The sequence below is a fragment of the Bos indicus x Bos taurus genome, chromosome 26 (genome assembly GCF_003369695.1).
Source record: "Bos indicus x Bos taurus breed Angus x Brahman F1 hybrid chromosome 26, Bos_hybrid_MaternalHap_v2.0, whole genome shotgun sequence".
NCBI classification, from domain to species: Eukaryota; Metazoa; Chordata; class Mammalia; order Artiodactyla; family Bovidae; genus Bos; species Bos indicus x Bos taurus.
This window is the reverse complement of record NC_040101.1, coordinates 17,882,523-17,900,566: the sequence shown is the minus strand read 5'-3', so window position 1 is coordinate 17,900,566 and position 18,044 is coordinate 17,882,523. Positions and strand designations below refer to the sequence as shown.

Below are 18,044 nucleotides of genomic sequence, written 5' to 3'. Positions count from 1 at the left end.
ATCAGAGCTCTCATTTATTGCTGGTGGAAATAAATGGTGCAGCCACTGTGGAAGAGCATGGTGGTTTCTTAAAAAGTTAAACATAGAATTACAACATGATCTAGCAACTCCACTTCTAATATCAACCCCAAAGAATGGAAATTAGGGACTCAAAAAGCTACATGTACACCAATGTTCGTAGCAGCCTTATTCATATAGGCAAAGGATATCACAACCCAAGTGTCCATCAGCAGATGAATGGATAAACCGTGATATGCCATGGAATACTATTTAGCTATAAAAAGGAAAAAATTTTGATATATGCTACAACATGGATGAACCTTGAAAACATGAATAGTGGTGACATAAAGCCAGTCATAGAAAGACACATATTGTATGATTCTACTTACATGCTGCTGCTAAGTCGCTTCAGTCATGTCTGACTCTGTGCGACCCCATAGACAGCAGCCCACCAAGCTCCCCGTCCCTGGGATTCTCCAGGCAAGAACACTGGAGTGGGTTGCCATTTCCTTCTCCAATGCATGAAAGTGAAAAGTGAAAGTGAAGTCGCTGAGTTGTGTCCGAATCCTAGCAACCCCATGGACTGCAGCCTACCAGGCTCCTCCATCCATGGGATTTTCCAGGCAAGAGTACTGGAGTGGGGTGCCACTGCCTACTTATACGAGGTGCCTAGACTAGGTAAATTCATAGTGACGAAGTACAATAAAGCTTACTGAGGGCTTGGAGGAGGAAGGAAGAGAGTTATTTTTAAATTTTTTATTTATTCACTTATTTTTTGGCTGTGCTGGGTCTTCGTTGCTGTGCACGGGGTTTCTCTAGTCGTGGCGACTGGGGGCTTCTCTGGCTGTAGTACTTGGGCTTCTCGTTGTGGTGGCTTCTCTTGCTGCAGAACACAGACTATAGCTGCAAAGGCTTCAATAGTTGTGGCTCCTGGGCCCATTTATGCCAAAGCATGTGGAATCTTTCCAGACCAGGGCTGGAACTGGTGTCCCATGTATTTCAAGGTGGATTCTTCAGCACTGGACCATCAGGGGAGCCCGAGAGTTATTATTTAATGGATACAGAGTTTATATGTTAGGAATGATGAAAAGTTTTGGCTATAGATAGTGGTGATGGTTACATAATACTGTGAATGTAATTAATGCCACTTAATGGTATACTTAAAAATGGTTAAAATGAAACAATGGTATGGTGCATATATTTTACAATTTTTTAAAAATAGCTGAGGCTTTGCATAATTGTTCATCTCAGGACATAGCTTATGTTTGCGGCAGGGGCCAGAGCAGATGGATGGTATGAAGGAAGCAGCAGCTGGAATGGTGACTGGAATACTGGCAACCCCTGTCCTCTGTCACCTCCACCTCTTACCCCAACACTGAGCGCTTGGTCCAGCAGTGGGGACAGGCCCTGCTGAGTTGTGCACTCCTGCTCGTGGCTCGCTTTCCAGCCCTGCAGCTTCACATGGCCACAATGCAGTTCTCTCCAGCTGCCTTTAGGAGCAATGCAAATCCTTCCCTGGTGTGTAGTGACATCTGGTCTACCACCAGGGCTTGGAAGAACATCCAAAGAGAAAGAGATGGCTGGGGTATGAGCTCCAATCTTACCTACCAGGTGAAAGGTTGTTCCGCTACTGGCTCATTCTAAGCCAAGGTTCTAGCCCCAGAGGTCAGGTCTAGCCCCAGCTCTTTGCTCTATTGCTTCCCAGTCCTTTGAGAACATATTGTGTTGTTCTTGCTGTTCAGTCGTTCAGTTGAGTCTGACTTTGCGACACCATGGAGCAGCACACCAGGCCTCCTGTCCCTCCCCATCTCCCGGAGTTTGCCCTAGTTCATGTTCACTGCACCAGTGATGCTGTCCAGCCATCTCATCCTCTGACACCCTCTTCTCCTTCTGCCCCTGATCTTTCCCAGCATAGGGTCTTCTCAGTGAGTTGGCTCTTTGCATCAGATGACCAAAATACTGGAGCTTCAGCTTCAGCATCAGTCCTTCCAGTGAATATTCAGGGTTGACCTCCCTTAAGATTGACTGGTTTGATCTCCTTGCTATCTAAGGGACTCTCAGGAGTCTTCTCCAGCAGCACAGTTCAAAAACATCAATTCTTTAGCATTCTGCCTTCTGAGAAAATGTCCTAATAGTTAATTCCTAGAGACCATCAACACAGACTTTTAGTCTCTGCTTTTTTGTTTTGTTTTCTAGAAGGTTTAGAATTGTCAAAAGTAGAGGAAGAGCCTGTGTTGAAATAATCACTAGATTAAAGATAGGACAGAAGAGATTAGACCACAATGCCCTCCACCCCCAAGAAGATTATGCTGTAAGTCACAGGATCCCTCTCTCTGTGCCCCCCTCCCCCCAGCCGCCTTCCCCCCAAAACTATCCTTAGCCTAGAAGACACCATATTATGCTCACTGGTGACTGGGTAAGGGGGTGAGATGTTAACATTGCTAGTAATTTGCTTCTAACTCAGTTTAGCTCAGTTCAGTTCAGTCGCTCAGTCGTATCTCTTTGTGACCCCGTGGACTGCAGCACACCAGGCTTCCCTGTCCATCACCAACACCCGGAGCTTGCTCAAATTCATGTCCATTGAGTCAGTGATGCCATTCAACCATCTCATCCTCTGTCATTCCCTTCTCCTCCTGCCTTCAATCTTTCCCAGCATCTGGGTCTTTTCCAATGACTCAGTTCTTCACATTAGGTGGCCAAAATATTGGAGTTTAAGCTTCAGCATCAGTCCTTCCAACTGGGGAAGACCAAAGTCCTGAGGCATGGATCCATCGTGAAAGCCTGATTAGAGATGGACCAGCAGTTGGATCTCAAGGGCTCTCACTGAATCTACTGCAAAACGTCTACCTTCCCACGTGCCAGAAGTAGCTATTCCTAGCCCTCTCAGAGGAGCTGGGCAGTTTGTGAGCACTCAGCCATGGTGAGACTGGGGATACACATGACGGAAGAAGCAGGCAGTAGCTTGTGCGCCTTTCGATCTGGGTGGAGATGTTTGCTGAAACATGTTTGTCACAGTGAACTGGCTGAGGCTCCAGCTGACTTTTGTCCCTACCCTGGATGCCCCTGGAGCCTAGCGGCCCTTTCTGTGTCTGCCAGGCCTGAGCTAGTCTGGGTAGGACCTGCAAAAACTTTCCAAAGACAGGGGCCCAATCTCTTCACCAGAGAGTGCCCTGCCTCTCTTAGGATTGGGTGGCTCTCCTACTTCCTTCATTATCATGCTTGCATGCGGTGGGTCCCTCATCCCTCACACAATGGTTCTGGCATAAGACTGGCTCCATTCTACTCTGGCTCCAGCATTTACTAGCTGAGTTACTTTCGGTAACTTAACGTCTGCAATGGACATAATTATAGTACTCCAATTATCAAAGATTATGTGCAATAAAAGGGACAAAATGCACATAAAACATTTAGCACAGTCCTTGGCAACTGTCAGGTATTAATAAATGTGAACTGAGATCATAGTTGTCCCCCTCCTTCTCCCCATTCTCCTTGTTTTGCACTAGTGATCTTCCTCTTTGGATTTACAAGTCCCAGGAATAAGAATTCTTATCCTTTCCCTGTCTCTCTCTGTAGGAACAGAATGGATTATAGGGATGAAAGTAGGTAGATGCTGTCTATTCACAATCCCCATGCCCTGCCATCACCCAGGTGAGCCACAGGATCCAGGTGTATGGCGCAAACAACTGGCGATTCTTGTGGCCTTTCTGGTTTGGTCCAGCCTGGTGGTGTGACTGCCAGTATCCACGTTTCCACCACAGCCTCTTTTCTGTGGGTGGATCCAGTGATTCACGAAATAAGTGGGCCTGCTTCGGACCCCTGGGACCCCTTGACATCAGCCCAGGGTGCACAGCTGGGAGGCAGCTGTTTCAGACTCCCAGAGCCCGAGGGATCTGAAGGGCCCCCAGCTTGGGAAGGTCCTGCTTTCTTTTTGTTTAGTTTCCATTTGAGCTCCAGCTCCGGTTCCAACTCCTGCGAAGGGCACGTCTGCCACCTGCTGGCCACGAGCAGTGCAGCACCCAGCTGTCCCTCAGGCTCCAGTTTCCAGTTAAAATGTGGGGCTCTGGCCTGGCATAAGTCCTGCAGGCCTGGATGAAGGCCGGTAGAGAGGGACAGGCCCTGGCCTCCAGACAGCTTCATGGAGGGATGAAGAGACAGACAAAGGACTGGATCAAGGCTGAGCTGACTGGCTGTGACGAGGATAAGATTGAAGGAGGGGGTAACATTTGTTCCAGGGTCCCCTCATTCCTCTTCTCTGGCACCTACCTGGCACCCAAGCCCGGAGGTATCAACGTCAGACACTCTCCAGGGCCAGAAACACCCTGAGCCCTGAGCCTGCCATTCCTCTGCCAACCTGCCCTCACCTCTCCAAAACAGGTGCACTCCGGGCAGCAAATGACCTCTGTTTCTGCATCCTTTCTCCTCCCCAGCTTTTTATTTTATAATTTGTCAAAACTCTAGAAAAGTGGAAAGAATAATACAGTGAATATTTTTCACCCAGACAGATGCAACACTGATCATTTGCCATGTTGCTTTCTGCCCTGATTTTATGTACACACGTTTGCTTTGGCTGGTTGGTTGGTTAGTTGTTTGCTTTGCTGGATCCTTTGCAACTAAATTGCAGCCATCCCACTCCCTGCTTCAGGACCTTCTTAGAACAAAGGCATTTTCTATAAAACCACACTTCCATTATCACACTCAAGAAACTCAACATTGACACAATAATACTGTCTAACCTAGGTCTATATTCAAATTTCCAGATAGTCCCAATGATATTCTTCAGGGCTTTTTTTTTTTTTAAATCTAGGATCCAATCAAGGATCCTTCGCTGCATTTGGTTGTCAGGTCTCTCTAGTCTCATTAACAGGGAACAATCTTCCCATCTTTTTCATCTTTTATGACACTGACAGGCTTGCAGAGTTGAGGCTAGCTGTTTTGCAGAAAGCCCACGCTTTCTGTCTGTCATGTTCTTCATGAGCAGATTCAGGATAAGCATTTTTGTCTAGACTGTTGTGCCCTTCGTACACCATGTCGAATGCATTCTTTCTTCTTACCATTTTACCCAAAAATGACTGAAGGCGCTACAGTGAAACAGAAAACTGAAGCTTCTGCTGGAGGTGGAGGAAGCAAATATACGAAACTGCCTAGACTGGGTACCAGGAAAATACATCATACTGACAGCAGCTTCCTGGCCACTGAGAACCAAAGGGAAGCCTGTCAGAAGACGGAGCTCATGTTTCCTAAGACAGAGGTCAGCAAACCTTCCTTGTAAAGTTCCAGACAGGAAATATTTGGGACAATACTGTTTCTGTCACAACTGTCCTACCATTATAGCATGGAAAGAGTTAAAGTCAGTATACAAGCAGGTGGGAGGGGCCATGTCCCAATAAAACTTTATTGGCAAAAACACAATCTGGCTTCAGCTTCAGAGCTATTTTTTTTTTTTTTTTGCTGATCTCTGATTTAACTGAAAGGAAATATTCCACCTATTAAATAAATAACACTTTCTCTTTTTTTTTGATGTACTGCATTTTAAAAACAAAGGGGACAACAGAGGATGAGATGGTTGGATGGCATCACGGACTTGATGGACATGAGTTTGAGCAAGCTCTGGGAGCTGGTGATGGACAGCGAAGCCTGGCGTGTTGCAGCCCATGGGGTCACAAAGAGTCGGACATGACTGAGCGACTGAACTGACTGACTGACATCATTTTAAAAACAACGCAAACACTATTCCTACCATTATCTATTCTTTCAGCAAACCTATGTTGAGGCATGCCATATGCCAAACACTGCTGGATAATGGCTAAGTACATCAGTGGTGAAACAGAAAGAGCCTTGATTTTCTAGAGAATCAGAGTTTGATGTGAGCAACAGATAACATGCAAATAAACACATATAAAATTATAAGCAGTAATGGGCACCATGGAGGAAATGAATGGGTGCAGAGACAAAACCACTGGGGTGTGTCATACTGATGGGGGAGGCAGGAAAGATGCAGAGAGGATGACATTCAAGCTGACATGGAGGCAAGGGAGGAATGGTGGGGCAAGCTATCTAGGCGGAAGGAACAAGTGCAAAAGCCCCAAGGAGGGAAGAGCTCGGCTGGTGCCATTTTGAACCCAGGTCTAGTTGGAGCATCAGGAGAGAAACAACATTTGGAGAAAAGGGTCTGGGATGAGGTTCATAGGTCATGGCGGGTGTTCCTATTTTGTTCCAAGAACAATGAGGAGCAACTGGAGAGTTTAAACATCTGTCCCTCTCCAACCTTAAAGAGCTGTTGTGTGACAGTCGCTCAGTTGTGTCCAACTCTTTACAACCCCATGGACTGTAGCCCACCAGGCTCCTCTGTCCTTGGGGTTTCCCAGGCAGGAATACTGGAGTGGGTCGCCATTCCCTTCTACAGGGAATCTTTCCAACCCAGGGACTGAATCTAGGTCTGCTGCACTGCAGGCAGATTCTTTACCCTCTGAGCCACCAGAGAAGTCTAAGGCAATCACCTAGACATGGGCATAAATGTGAATCCTCTCACAGCTGTGTGACCTCTGAAACTCAATTTCCTCACCTGTGAAGGTGCTAATGCAACCTCTTCATAGGGTTGTTGTAAGAGTTAAATGCAGCAGTGTATAGTCAGGCAGAGGAGACACACAATACATGGTGATCGCTGTAACTAAGAAAACGGTTGGTACCTGGGCAGCCAGGTTTCACCCTGGGAACAGGTAAGTGCAAGCACTCTGCATCCATACTGAGGAGAAGAGGGATGTTTCGGGTGCTCAACCAGCACAGGAAGAGTGGGGAGCGTGGTCAAATAGGCCCTACCACTCTCTCCAGTCCACACTCCCATGCCCCCAGCCATCAGAAAGTACCTAGTGCTGCTATGCCCTGGCTATGACCCCAAAACAGCCCCTTTCAGCTCACGGGAGCTCAGGAAAGAGCCCAACCAGCTCAGAGAACTCAACCTTGCTCCTCTCTCTGTCATTTTCTCTTTCAGCTCTCCCTGCTGTCTTTTCTCACAGAGCCGGACCCAGGTGAGTGTGCAGACTGCCCTGGGGCTGCTCACCCCACAGGCTGGTTCTGGGATGGAGAAAAGGGATGTGAGTGTGCGTGTGCCCCCAGGGGTCCAATGTTTCGGAAGTGGCTTGGACCCCTTTGAGGATTTCCCCAAAGAAATATACTCCTGGGTGTTTATGTGTCCACAAACAGTGTTTCACACAATTTTGAGTTGACTGATGTTGCCTCAGGACTCCAAGAGAAAAACTGCTGAAGTGGTTAAACCCCTTCATTTCTCAGAGAAGGAAACAGGCTCAGAGAGGGGAAGTAACCTGCCCCAGGTCACACAGCCTACTAATGCTGAGATGAGACACTTTGCCTTGGCAAAGGGAGGATGTCTTGAGCAATGGCTCCAGGGATGCAGCCCTGGGCTACCCTACTCTCTCCACTCCATCAGTGGCAGGCCGGCATCTCTCTGTGGAAAGGGTGGTGCCATGTAGGCAGGCTCCAGGCTGGCCCATCCCTGCTGATGGCCTCCCACCAGCAGCCCCACTGGGATGCTCCTCCACCGGCTTTGTTTCCTCAGTGTTCTTTCACACAAGCTCTTACACCTGCCGCCTCTCACCTTCTCCCCATCCTGTTTCCTCTGTCTGGTACCCTGGGCTGAGCACAGCTGCTCCTTCCTGCATCTGGTCCCCTGTGGGTCTCTGTCTCCAGGTCCGAGTCTCTTTTTGCTGCTCTGAGACCCAAGGGGGTTAACTCCACTCACTACTTCACTTGGGGGGTAGAACGCATCCCCCACTGGTAGTGCCCCATGTTGGTCACCCGCAGAGGACACGAGCCAGGCACAAGGAGACTACAGTCATGTCTCAGCTTTGGATCAAGGGTCTCTTTGGAGCAAAGATGGCACTGGGTCAAATTCAGCTTGACAGTCAATATTCTCTGGCAGCAAAGCCCTACATGGGCAGACAGACTTGTGCCAGCTCAAGGCAAGCGACCTTATCCCACCCCATGTGCTTAGGGAACATTTGTGAAACTGGTAAGAAATATACATGAGTGTGGCATGCTGGGGTTTGAAAGGATCGGGGTCTTTGCTCAAAGCACAAGAGAGTGTTGAATTCAACAACATGTAATTCCTTGGAAGGATCGTATTTCAGGGAGGGCTCCCTTGGATGGCCAGACCAGCAGTGTCCACATGTGGAATCCAGGGAAGGTCCAAAGTCCAGAGATGGGACGAGCTGCCCCCACCCCAGCCTTCTGCACAAAACTTCTCAGGCACCACTGAATGGGCTGCTGTAGTCTGGGTGTCCAGGAGACACAGCTGCAGAACTGTGTGGTCACACAGAAGAAGAAACAGGACGTTGAAGTCTCAAGGGACCTCACTCTCCATGTATTTGAAGAGCAGCCCCACCCTTAGTCCATGAGGTAGCCTTTGTGGGAATTAAGAGGGATATCTACCTCAACACACTTTACTGCCACCTGCCAGAAAGTTGCAAAAGACATCTACAATGACTCTAAGTTTACGATGCCCTGGATTGTGCAGTGAACAGCGTAAAGAACGTGGACTATATGCAGTGGTTCTGCTGAACAGACGTCACAGAAAAGGGACTTTGCGTCCACAAAGCTCTCAGTTCTAATTAAACAGATTGGAAACTATAGTGTCAGATTTAATCTGCAAATAGTAGATCATCAGAGTTCTCAAAAAAAATCTCAGTGGGCTTTGGGGCTCTTGGAAAATAGTGTGTTCTCCATCCCTGGTGGTATTCAAGCACAGGCTGAAAAACCACTTAATGGACACGAGTTTGAGCAAACTCCAGGAGACAGGGAAGGACAGGGAAGCCTGGCGTGCTGCAGTCCACGGGCTCTCAAAGAGTCGGCCATGACTTAGCGACTAAACAACAGCAATAGGGAGTGGAAAGAGTGGAATTTAACATGCTGAGCTTCTGGACTTTATAAGAACTCTGCCAATGGCTTCTGAGAGTTCAGTGAGTAGAAGAAGGGACCTTGGAGCAGGCCACCCACAGTTTTCCGAGTCCCTCTCAAGGTGTTCGGTCAGCCTGTGGCTGTGGAATGAGGTGAGATGTCGTGACTGGGTCTGTCTGCAAAGAACAGGTTAGGTTCTAAAGACTCCTCTGTTTGTGTCTGATTTAATTTCATCTGAGGGTTATACTTTGATGGAATTTTGTCAGATTCCCCGCCGTCTTTAGACAATGGTGGGGCCAGAGATACACTGTGCTCATGTCCACGGGCAAGCTGCTGCTGTGGTTGATCCTGCTGGAGTCAGTGCGTGGTGACGGCCTGGCTGGCACAGATGGGGCCAGGACACAGTCCCCAACGGGTGGCAGAGGAGGTGGCCATCAAACAACACAGACTCTGCTCATCTCCCCAAAGCAGGTGACACAACAGCCCACAACAGCCCACAAGCCTATGCCTCTTCAAAGCCGGCTAGACTGGGCCCAGCAACACAGGCTGAGCGCATCCATCAGCTGTCCTGCCGCCTGCCAGCAAGGGTCTCTGCTGGGCTTGCCCTGTCAGCCGATTGGAAGCGTCAAATGCAGGCTGACAGGGCTGGGGTTTGGGGGCGGCCCTCGGAGGAATGGTTTGTGCCACAGTGATGGATGGTGCCAACAGGGACAGCGTTCCAGGGATTTCTACTCCGTTCCACACATCTGGCGAGCTCTTTAACCCAAACAGCTGCAGAGCCCCATCCCAGGAACTCTGGAGTTTTTCTGTAGGGACCACGATAATCCCAGTCCAGGGACCTGGAGCACGTGCCAAAGGAGATTTCCCAATGCATGTTACTTCCTAGAAGCTAAAACCCATGGACTTTTAGGAAACACAAACCCACAAGAGGCTCCCGGGCTCATAAAAAGCAAACTAGACTGGAGTCAGGTAGACTGGGGTTCTGATATCATCTCCTTCTGCCCTAACTTTTCCTTTTCTGTGAAATAGAAATAAGAAGACCTATGCCATTAGGGTTTTGTTTTGTTAAGGTTAAACAGATTGTGTGAAATCACATTTATTTAGTATAGTCACCAATACATAGAAAATAGTGAGTGTGTAATAACCTCTTATTTGGATTATTGGAGTTAAGATACTCTTACCATTCTTCCTGATAAATTCTAAAAGCAGACTCTGATAATTAGACAAATCCACAAGGGTTTCTTTTTATACCTGATATGAAATACTTCTGACAGCTGCCCCATTCTTCCCTCAAAGCTTTCTCCTTTTCTGTAGACTAGAGAAAGTTTCTGATAATCTGTATTTGAACCTGGAGTGATTTTTTAAAATCTGCCAATGGAACCAAATTTCATGTCGGGCTGCATGCAATCCCTCTCTCCCCAGGTAAGCCCTTGGACAAATGTCTATACTGCTGTCAAGCTCATCAGGCACTGTCTTCACCAAATATCTATGACCCAAGTCTCACAGTTTCTCTCCTGAATTCTCTGTTTACTCTAAACCAGACAGACACCATCTTTGCTGGCAGAGCCGTGTGCCCACCGTGTGTCGGCTGATCAGAAGGAAGGGAGGCTTGGCCCCCGAGGGAAAGCTTGATCTATCAAATACATATGTCAGGGGCTAATAGGGCTCTGTGTTGGGCACTGTGGAGCGAAAGAGAAGAACCGACATGGCTCTTACTCTTAAGAAGCCAACTATGCAGTTGGAGGAAACAAATCAGATAGACCATGTTAAATACGAAGTACAAGAGCTATGCCCCCTGAGATTGAGCCATGCAACCTAAAATTCTGCAATCAGCTGAGCCATTGAGGAGTTCTAGTATCTAGAATTTGTATCCCACCAGCAACTAAATATTAATCAAGCTATGTGGGTCTGTTTGTTATTACTACATGATATAGTCGGCCCTTGAACAATGTGAGGGTCAGGGATGCTGACCCCAATATAGTAAAAAATCTACTTTGTGTCCCCCAACCCCTGCCCCCAGCTTAACTTCCCTGGTGGCTCAGCAGTAAAGAATCTGCCTGCAATACTGGAGACGTGGGCTTGATCCCTGGGTCATAAAGACCCCCTGGAGAAGGAAATGGCAACCCACTCCAGTATTCTTGCTTGGGAAATCCCATGGACAGAGGAGCCTGGCTGCTACAGTCCCTGGGGTCACAAAGAGTCGGATCCGAGTGAGCACACACACACACACTGCCTTGCTTAGCAGGACGATAATCAATATCTACGTGTTTCATTCCCTCCTTAGCTTCACTGAGGGGTGAGGAGGCCTTGTAAATAGAGCTGGATTCAAGTCAAAGCCCTCCATCACACATTTCATCCATCCCTCATCATCTGGAAAAATGATACCATTCCATCTATCTATAAAAACCTCCCCTCATTTCCAAATATCTGCAATGGTCTAACCAAGATCAGCCAGTCTGACCCTCAACTTGTGGGAATGATGGGAGAAATTACAGGAACAATTCGAAGGCGCTGATCTCTAAACACCTGTTGGAAAACAAAAATCAATTCTCCAAAGAAAAAAGAAAGAAAGAAATGGGGCCATCATCTCATTACCAAACCCATTGTCTCTGAAAAATGTCAGTTTGAAATCTTTCATGTCAAATTCAGAAAAACATTTTTTTCCCTTCACACTCTCCCTCTCTTTCTCTACTTTATCAAGCTAGCTGGAAAGAAACTTGATTTGCCCCAGGAAGACAATGGCCTTATCTTCAACCTAGATCCTCTTGCCTGGGAAGGTGGCCTCCTCTGGGAGCATTTTCATAGTGGGGAAAAGCGGCTCGAGCGAAATAATGAGGAAGCAAAGGGAGTCTTGACTTGACAGTGTGATAAATGAGGTGAAACTTTGGCAAGGAACCAGAGTTGGCGTATTCAAAAAGGAAATAAAAAGATAGTTCCATTTTAATGGGAAATATAAAACAGCCATTGTGCAAAAGTTGATTTTTCAAAGGCTAGAGCGATAAAGACTATCAGGGAATGACTGAGAGACCAGTAAGATAATGTGATTGATAATCAGGCTTAGGTAAAGTGGCATCCTCCGAGCCATCAGCTGGCTCTGTGGGAGTGCCCTTTCAAGTCGGCTATCTGCATTTGCCCCTACGTCATTATCATATGCATCTCCGGAGGGCTTTCTTGCGGCTTCAGCTTGCCGGCTTGCCACACTCCTGCCAGCTGGCGAGAGCAAAGTCAACCCTACTTCTCCTAAATCCCAAACTTCTCTCTGTCAGTCGCAGAGCTACCAACATCTTCCAAAGCCCCGGACAACAAAGAGCTTGGGTCCAGCCTTACACACACCTGCTTTCCCCAGTGGACTGGTCTAGTGTGAGATTTACCACCATGGCCAAGGCCACACACGGCCCTTTCTCTCAGTGGGCAGGATCTGTGAACCTTCTCAAGGCTGTTCTTGGGTGATTCCTAATTAACAGGCTGGATGTGCAGTGGGAATGACTGGACCCCTTTGACAAGGGTAAGTGTGAATTCTCTGAGGCAGTGTGAGAGGCCTGCTGAAGAAGTGGAGAGTGTGCACTTTAGGGGTTGTGCGGAGATAAGCTGCCTTTGTTCATAAGCTACATCTATTAGTGTGTGGTTTAAAGTAGAGATAATAACACACTTCCTAGATTTTCAGGAGAATGAAATGGGATGGTTCATGTAAAATGCTTAGTACCGAGCCTGGTACATAGTAAAGACTCAGTAAATATTAACGGTTATGATGACTCTATAGAAATAACTTGGGAGCAGTTTGATGCTGTGACCGAAAGGGAGGTGACAAATTTCTTTGACTTGATTGAGCTGAAGTGACTGGTAAAGTCCCACTGAGAAATTTCATTCATAGAACCACCCAACAAGGCATCCAAGTGCCCCTGGATCTGACCCTGGGCAGATCTGCATAGCAACTTGGAGGATTCCTAGACCCCAGTCATCTTCCTGTTACAGGTGAGGAAACTGAGGCACCGAGAACACAGTTGGCTTGTGTCCCAGGTCATGGTTAGCGAAAAGCCAGAACTTGACATCTTCTTCCCATTTCCAATCACGTACTCTTGACCTTGCCAAGTGCCAGTACTGGATCACTGGGTCATAACAACCCCCTCAAATGAAAATTCACAATGCTTGACCCCTTCTATACACCCTATTAGTGTCAGGAGCTGAAAAGACACAGGAAGCCTCTTTTAGGACCTAGAAATCTTCAGAAAATGGGGTTTTCAGTGAAATAAAATGGTGGCTTCTTTAAGTCTAACAATTAGGGTTTCTTCTGTCCTGTTCCCATGTCTGCAGATTGGACTCCTGACCAGTATGAGTACAGCCAAGAGTATAATAACCAGGAAGAGAACGCCAGCAGTACCCCTGCCTATTCTGACAACCCTGACTGGTACTACGAAGAGGATGGTGGGTACCAAAGCTCTTTGGGGGCCCTCCCGAAAGGAGAGCAGCCCACCCAGCAGGGAGTTTACATATGACCACATGCAAGGGCTCACCACCTCCTCTCTGAATGGGATCATAAAATAGGTTTTGGAAAAAGTTATTTAGAGTGGCTTTTTGGTTTTGTTTTTTTTTTTTTTTTCAGTTAGAATCATATACTGTGAAAACTGGAGAGGTTGTTTGAGACCATCTCTTCCATCCTCAAATGACAGGGGAAGCAAGTGAGGCCGAGGGGAGCTGACTTAGCCAAGATCACACAGCAAGTTAGTGCATCGTCATTCAGGTCTCCCGACCCTGTGGGTTAGTCATGTTCAAAGTCATTCCCAGAGCTTTCATGACATGCGGGTCCTAATTATGCAGAAGAATTTCGGTTAGCGTCAGGCAGCAGACTGTAGCTAATGCACAGCTGGCATTGGGACTTCCCCTTCAGCTGCGCTGTGTCTTCCTTTCTCTTTCCGCTCTTTGGAAGCTTTGCACGGTTGTTAGGTTGTGCGTGTGCATGCGTGTATTCACACGTGTGCTTCGGCCACCTTTGTTTTTGTTTCCGTGGCTTCCTAACCCACGCAAAGGGACAGAAAGGAAAATGAGAAGCGGGGCCTAAGCACAGGCACGTGACTAAACCAGGAGAAGGAATGGAAAGCACTTAGCAGCTGGAATAAAAGCTGTGTAACTGCGAAGTGGCCTGGAAGGCAGGGCCAAGATCCGGGGCATCAGGGGAACATCAGAAGGGATCATCAAAACAAGAGCCAGGCCCAGGGATCCTAGTTCCTGAACCAAAGAACAATGTGTGTGAACAGAAGGATAAAGAATTCCCCAAGGGAAGATCCATTCAGACAGCCATGAAAAGCCAAAGGCACAGATGAAATATGACAAAATCTAACTGAACAAGTAGTTGAAGAAAGATGAAGGCCACTGGGTCATTTCCTCCTCGCCGTCAATTCTTCTGTCCCCCTCTTGCTTTGGTCTTCTTTCCTGATGTTCAGAAGGCTGGTGTTTCATTAGGGGTGGGTTTTCGTTCCCCACTCCTGACCTCCACCCCTGGGCACTGGGAGTAGGGGAGGTCTTCAGGCTTGTGAAATGCCTTCAGCATCAGAGACAGACCCCGTGGCACTCCCAGCGAGACTGGGAGGAGAGAGACAGTGATGACGGGAAAGGGGAGTTACTCCAGGAGAAAGGCCCCATCCAAAGCCAGGCCGAGGGAGACAGGCACGATTCCTTCTCGCCTCTCCTCTTACTAACCCGAATCCCTCCCTCTGCCCTTGTGATGGCAGTGTTCCTGGATCTTTAAGGGCAAAGCATGTTTCCCCCTTTCCCTGATAACTGGCTCTGTAGTTCCTCTTTTATTTGGGGGCAGGAGGCAGAAATCCCATGAGCGAAGGGGGGTGTCTCGCCTGCTTTTCATTGCAAACCTTGACTTCTGCTCATGTGCTTTAGACCCATGCCTGTCCAACCCCTGTACAAATGGTGGGGACTGCCTCGTCAGTGGGGCCACCTTCACGTGCCGCTGTCCAGACCCTTTCTCTGGAAACAGATGTCAGAATGGTGAGTGTACCTTCACCAGATCCACTCTTTCCTCCAAGTTGAATAACAGGCACTTTCTAGGGGGTTAATGAAGGCTCTCAGAAATCCCATGGAAAGGCTGAAAACCACACATATTATATTATGCATAAAGGATTCCTCAGCCCGGTCAAGGCAACATCTTCCTGAGTCCTCATCCCCACGTGTTAGATTGGACTAATATGTCCATTCCACAGATGAGAACACTGAGGAGATAAAAACTGGATCCTGATCAGGGCTTGTTATTACTGTTGTTGAGAGTGTTTAGACCAACTTCAACAGAACAGTGTTCTCAAATAGGGGAGCAGGAAGGTGCTCAGGGCACATAAGGCCCAATCCTGTTAGAGAAAGGGAGACCAGAGTACACAGAGGACTTGTACATGGTCACACATCCTAGTTGGGAGAAGAGCAGGAATTAGAGATCTGGGGCCTGATTCCAGCAGGGGCCTGATTCTCTCTTCCTGCCATCCTCACTCATGAAGACTCTGATAAAAGCTGTGTCTGCCTTTAGTGACCTCTTGTGGGCATAGCATGAGGTGATAAGGCATTGGGAATAGAATTCTTTTGGGCCAATTATACCCTTAGAGAAAACCTGGATTCCGTCCTATCTAGTGACCATATAACTGGGGTGGGGGAGACAGTGAGGGTTTTGAGGTTGACTTCTTTCCTCTGTGCCCTTTTCAATTATTCCTACCATTTTCTTAAAAAAATATTCATTTATTTATTTGGTTGTGCTGGGTCTTAGTTGGGGCACGTGAGATCTTTGGTTGTGGCATTCAAACTCTTAACTGTAGCATGTGGGATCTAGTTCCCCACCCAGGAATCAAACCCAGGCCCCCTGTACTGGAAGCATGGAATCTTAGCCCCTAGGCCACCAGGGAAGTCCGTCCTATCATTTTCAACACTACAAAGTCTAAATAAATGCTTCAGGATGGTTTGGGAAATCAGGCACAAGCACAGTATCTGAGCTTATCCTCCACTTCTTGGAAGAGTGACAAAATTGTAAATGGAACATAAAATCAGCTATAAAGTGGAGAAGCTCAAATTGCAGATCCATTTGGATTTTTTGAAGTTTTAAAATTATCAAAGTGCTCATAAAGATAGAATAATAAAGGCTATGAGCACTAGGAACTCTTAAGGAACTGGGAAGCAATCATCCATGACCCAAGGATGAGGGAAATTTTCTTGGGGTAGGGGGGAGTGTGAGGGATGGGGGGGGGGTGGTGGTGGCATGGTGTTTCAGAACCATGGACAAGGGCACATGCTCTACCAGTCACCATCACCACCTCTCCCAGGACCACCTCCTAAATATTGTACTGTGCAAGTACCTTTCAATGTAAAATGTGCCCCAAATAACATCCTGTACTTGGCAAAACTTCTCTATTGGTCTCCCACAGTGCAAAACAAGTGCAAAAACAACCCCTGTGGCCGGGGAGACTGTCTCATTACTCAGAGTCCTCCTTACCACCGCTGTGCCTGCAAACACCCTTACAGGGGTTCAGACTGCTCCAGAGGTAAGTTCTGGAAGCCTATTCTATGCTAAGCTCTCTCTACCCTGACTTATGCCTAGGATGTCAGTATCCTACTGTGTGAAGTCCAGATACCAACCCAAAGTTTTGATGGCCCTTTTAACTAAGACTTTTTAATATTCACTATCCCTGGAGAGTCCAGTGGGAATTGACCAGTCTGTGTGCCTTCCCATAAAAAAAAATCATCTTGAAACCCGTTGCTAGGAAGTAAGCCCCAGTCTATTCCTGCTGCTGCTGCTAAGTCGCTTCAGTTGTGTCTGACTCTGTGCGACCCCATAGACGACAGCCCACCAGGCTCCCCCATCCCTGGGATTCTCTAGGCAAGAACACTGGAGTGGGTTGCCATTTCCTCCTCCAATGCATGGAAGTGAAAAGTGAAAGTGAAGTCGCTCAGTTCGTGTCTGACTCGTAGTTCGTGTCCGACTCGTAGTGATCCCATCGACTGCAACCTACCAGGCTCCTCCATCCATGGGATTTTCCGGGCAAGAGTACTGGAGTGGGGTGCCATTGCCTTCTCCGAGTCTGTTCCTAGAACGAGTCATGTATATTTATCCACTGCTGCGAGTCAGGCATTGTCCCAGGGGACTTACATTCTCTCTCACATTCTTCCAAAAACACTACAAGAAAGAGTTTTACAGATGAAGAAATTGAAGTTCAGAGAGGTTAGCTAACTTGCTCATGGTTACACAGCTATCAAGGGGCAGAGCTAAGTTTCAGTCTAGCTCAGACTGGCCCCAAATTCCTGCTCAGTCCATGCATCTTGCTGTTTTTCACTGAACGACGTGTCTACTTATATACTCACTTTTGCTGGCCTCTGTCATACTGTCTCACCCACGTTTGTTTACATCCTTAGGGTGTGTGTGTATGTTTACTAGCATGCCAGTGGGTCTCTTTCCCCTTTGGTGACCCACCTTCTGTGAAAGGATGGACACCAGAAAGGTGCCACCAACATCTCCTCATCAGCTCAGATGTAGCTGCAACTCCTCCTAAAGAGTCTTCCTGGACCCACTCCCTGTGTTCACAGTGGTTCCTGTGTGCAGGCCAAATCCCTGCCAAAACGGTGGCACCTGCTCCCGGCAGAGGCGGAGGTCCAAGTTCACCTGTGCCTGTCCTGACCAGTTCAAGGGGAAGCTCTGTGAAATAGGTATGGGTCTCTACCACCACTTCTCCAGAATCTCAGAGCCACACAGGAGGCCTCTGGAATCCTTTATCTGTTGGGGACTTGGCAGAACAGGATTCAAGTCAAGATTCCCAAGCACTGCTATTGCCTCAGCCTTCCAACCAAAGGGCATAGTGTGTGTCCTGCTCCATGTAAAGGATGTAATCAACGGGGATATATGTAGGCAAGTCAAATACATCTGGGCATCCTCGGTCCTCAATGCACCTACCTCAATGCCCCTCGGTGCACCAGTTCTTGTTTGAGCCAAAATTAAAGAATTCAGTTGCCATCCCCAACCCCCATGAGATTGTGTTTTTAAACTGGGTTGAAGGTGGAACATTTGCAAGCCACCTTCTTTCTGGGACCTGTGGTGGAATCTCAGGGTGATCTGTATCTAGGCCAGTCCTCTCACACCTGATACAGCTGACAAGTCC

At 47.7% G+C, this 18,044-nt stretch overlaps 1 protein-coding gene across 1 annotated transcript in view; it reads left to right on the top strand.

Moving 5' to 3' along the window:
• The window catches only part of HABP2 (hyaluronan binding protein 2), a 35,496-nt gene that overhangs the window by 7,536 nt on the left and 9,916 nt on the right, over positions 1 to 18,044 (top strand). Inside the window, exons 2-6 of the mRNA XM_027528630.1 lie at positions 6,989 to 7,025; positions 13,222 to 13,332; positions 14,800 to 14,907; positions 16,320 to 16,436; positions 17,476 to 17,595. Coding sequence (XP_027384431.1) covers positions 6,989 to 7,025; positions 13,222 to 13,332; positions 14,800 to 14,907; positions 16,320 to 16,436; positions 17,476 to 17,595 — 493 coding nt within the window. The remainder of the gene's footprint in view (positions 1 to 6,988; positions 7,026 to 13,221; positions 13,333 to 14,799; positions 14,908 to 16,319; positions 16,437 to 17,475; positions 17,596 to 18,044) is intronic.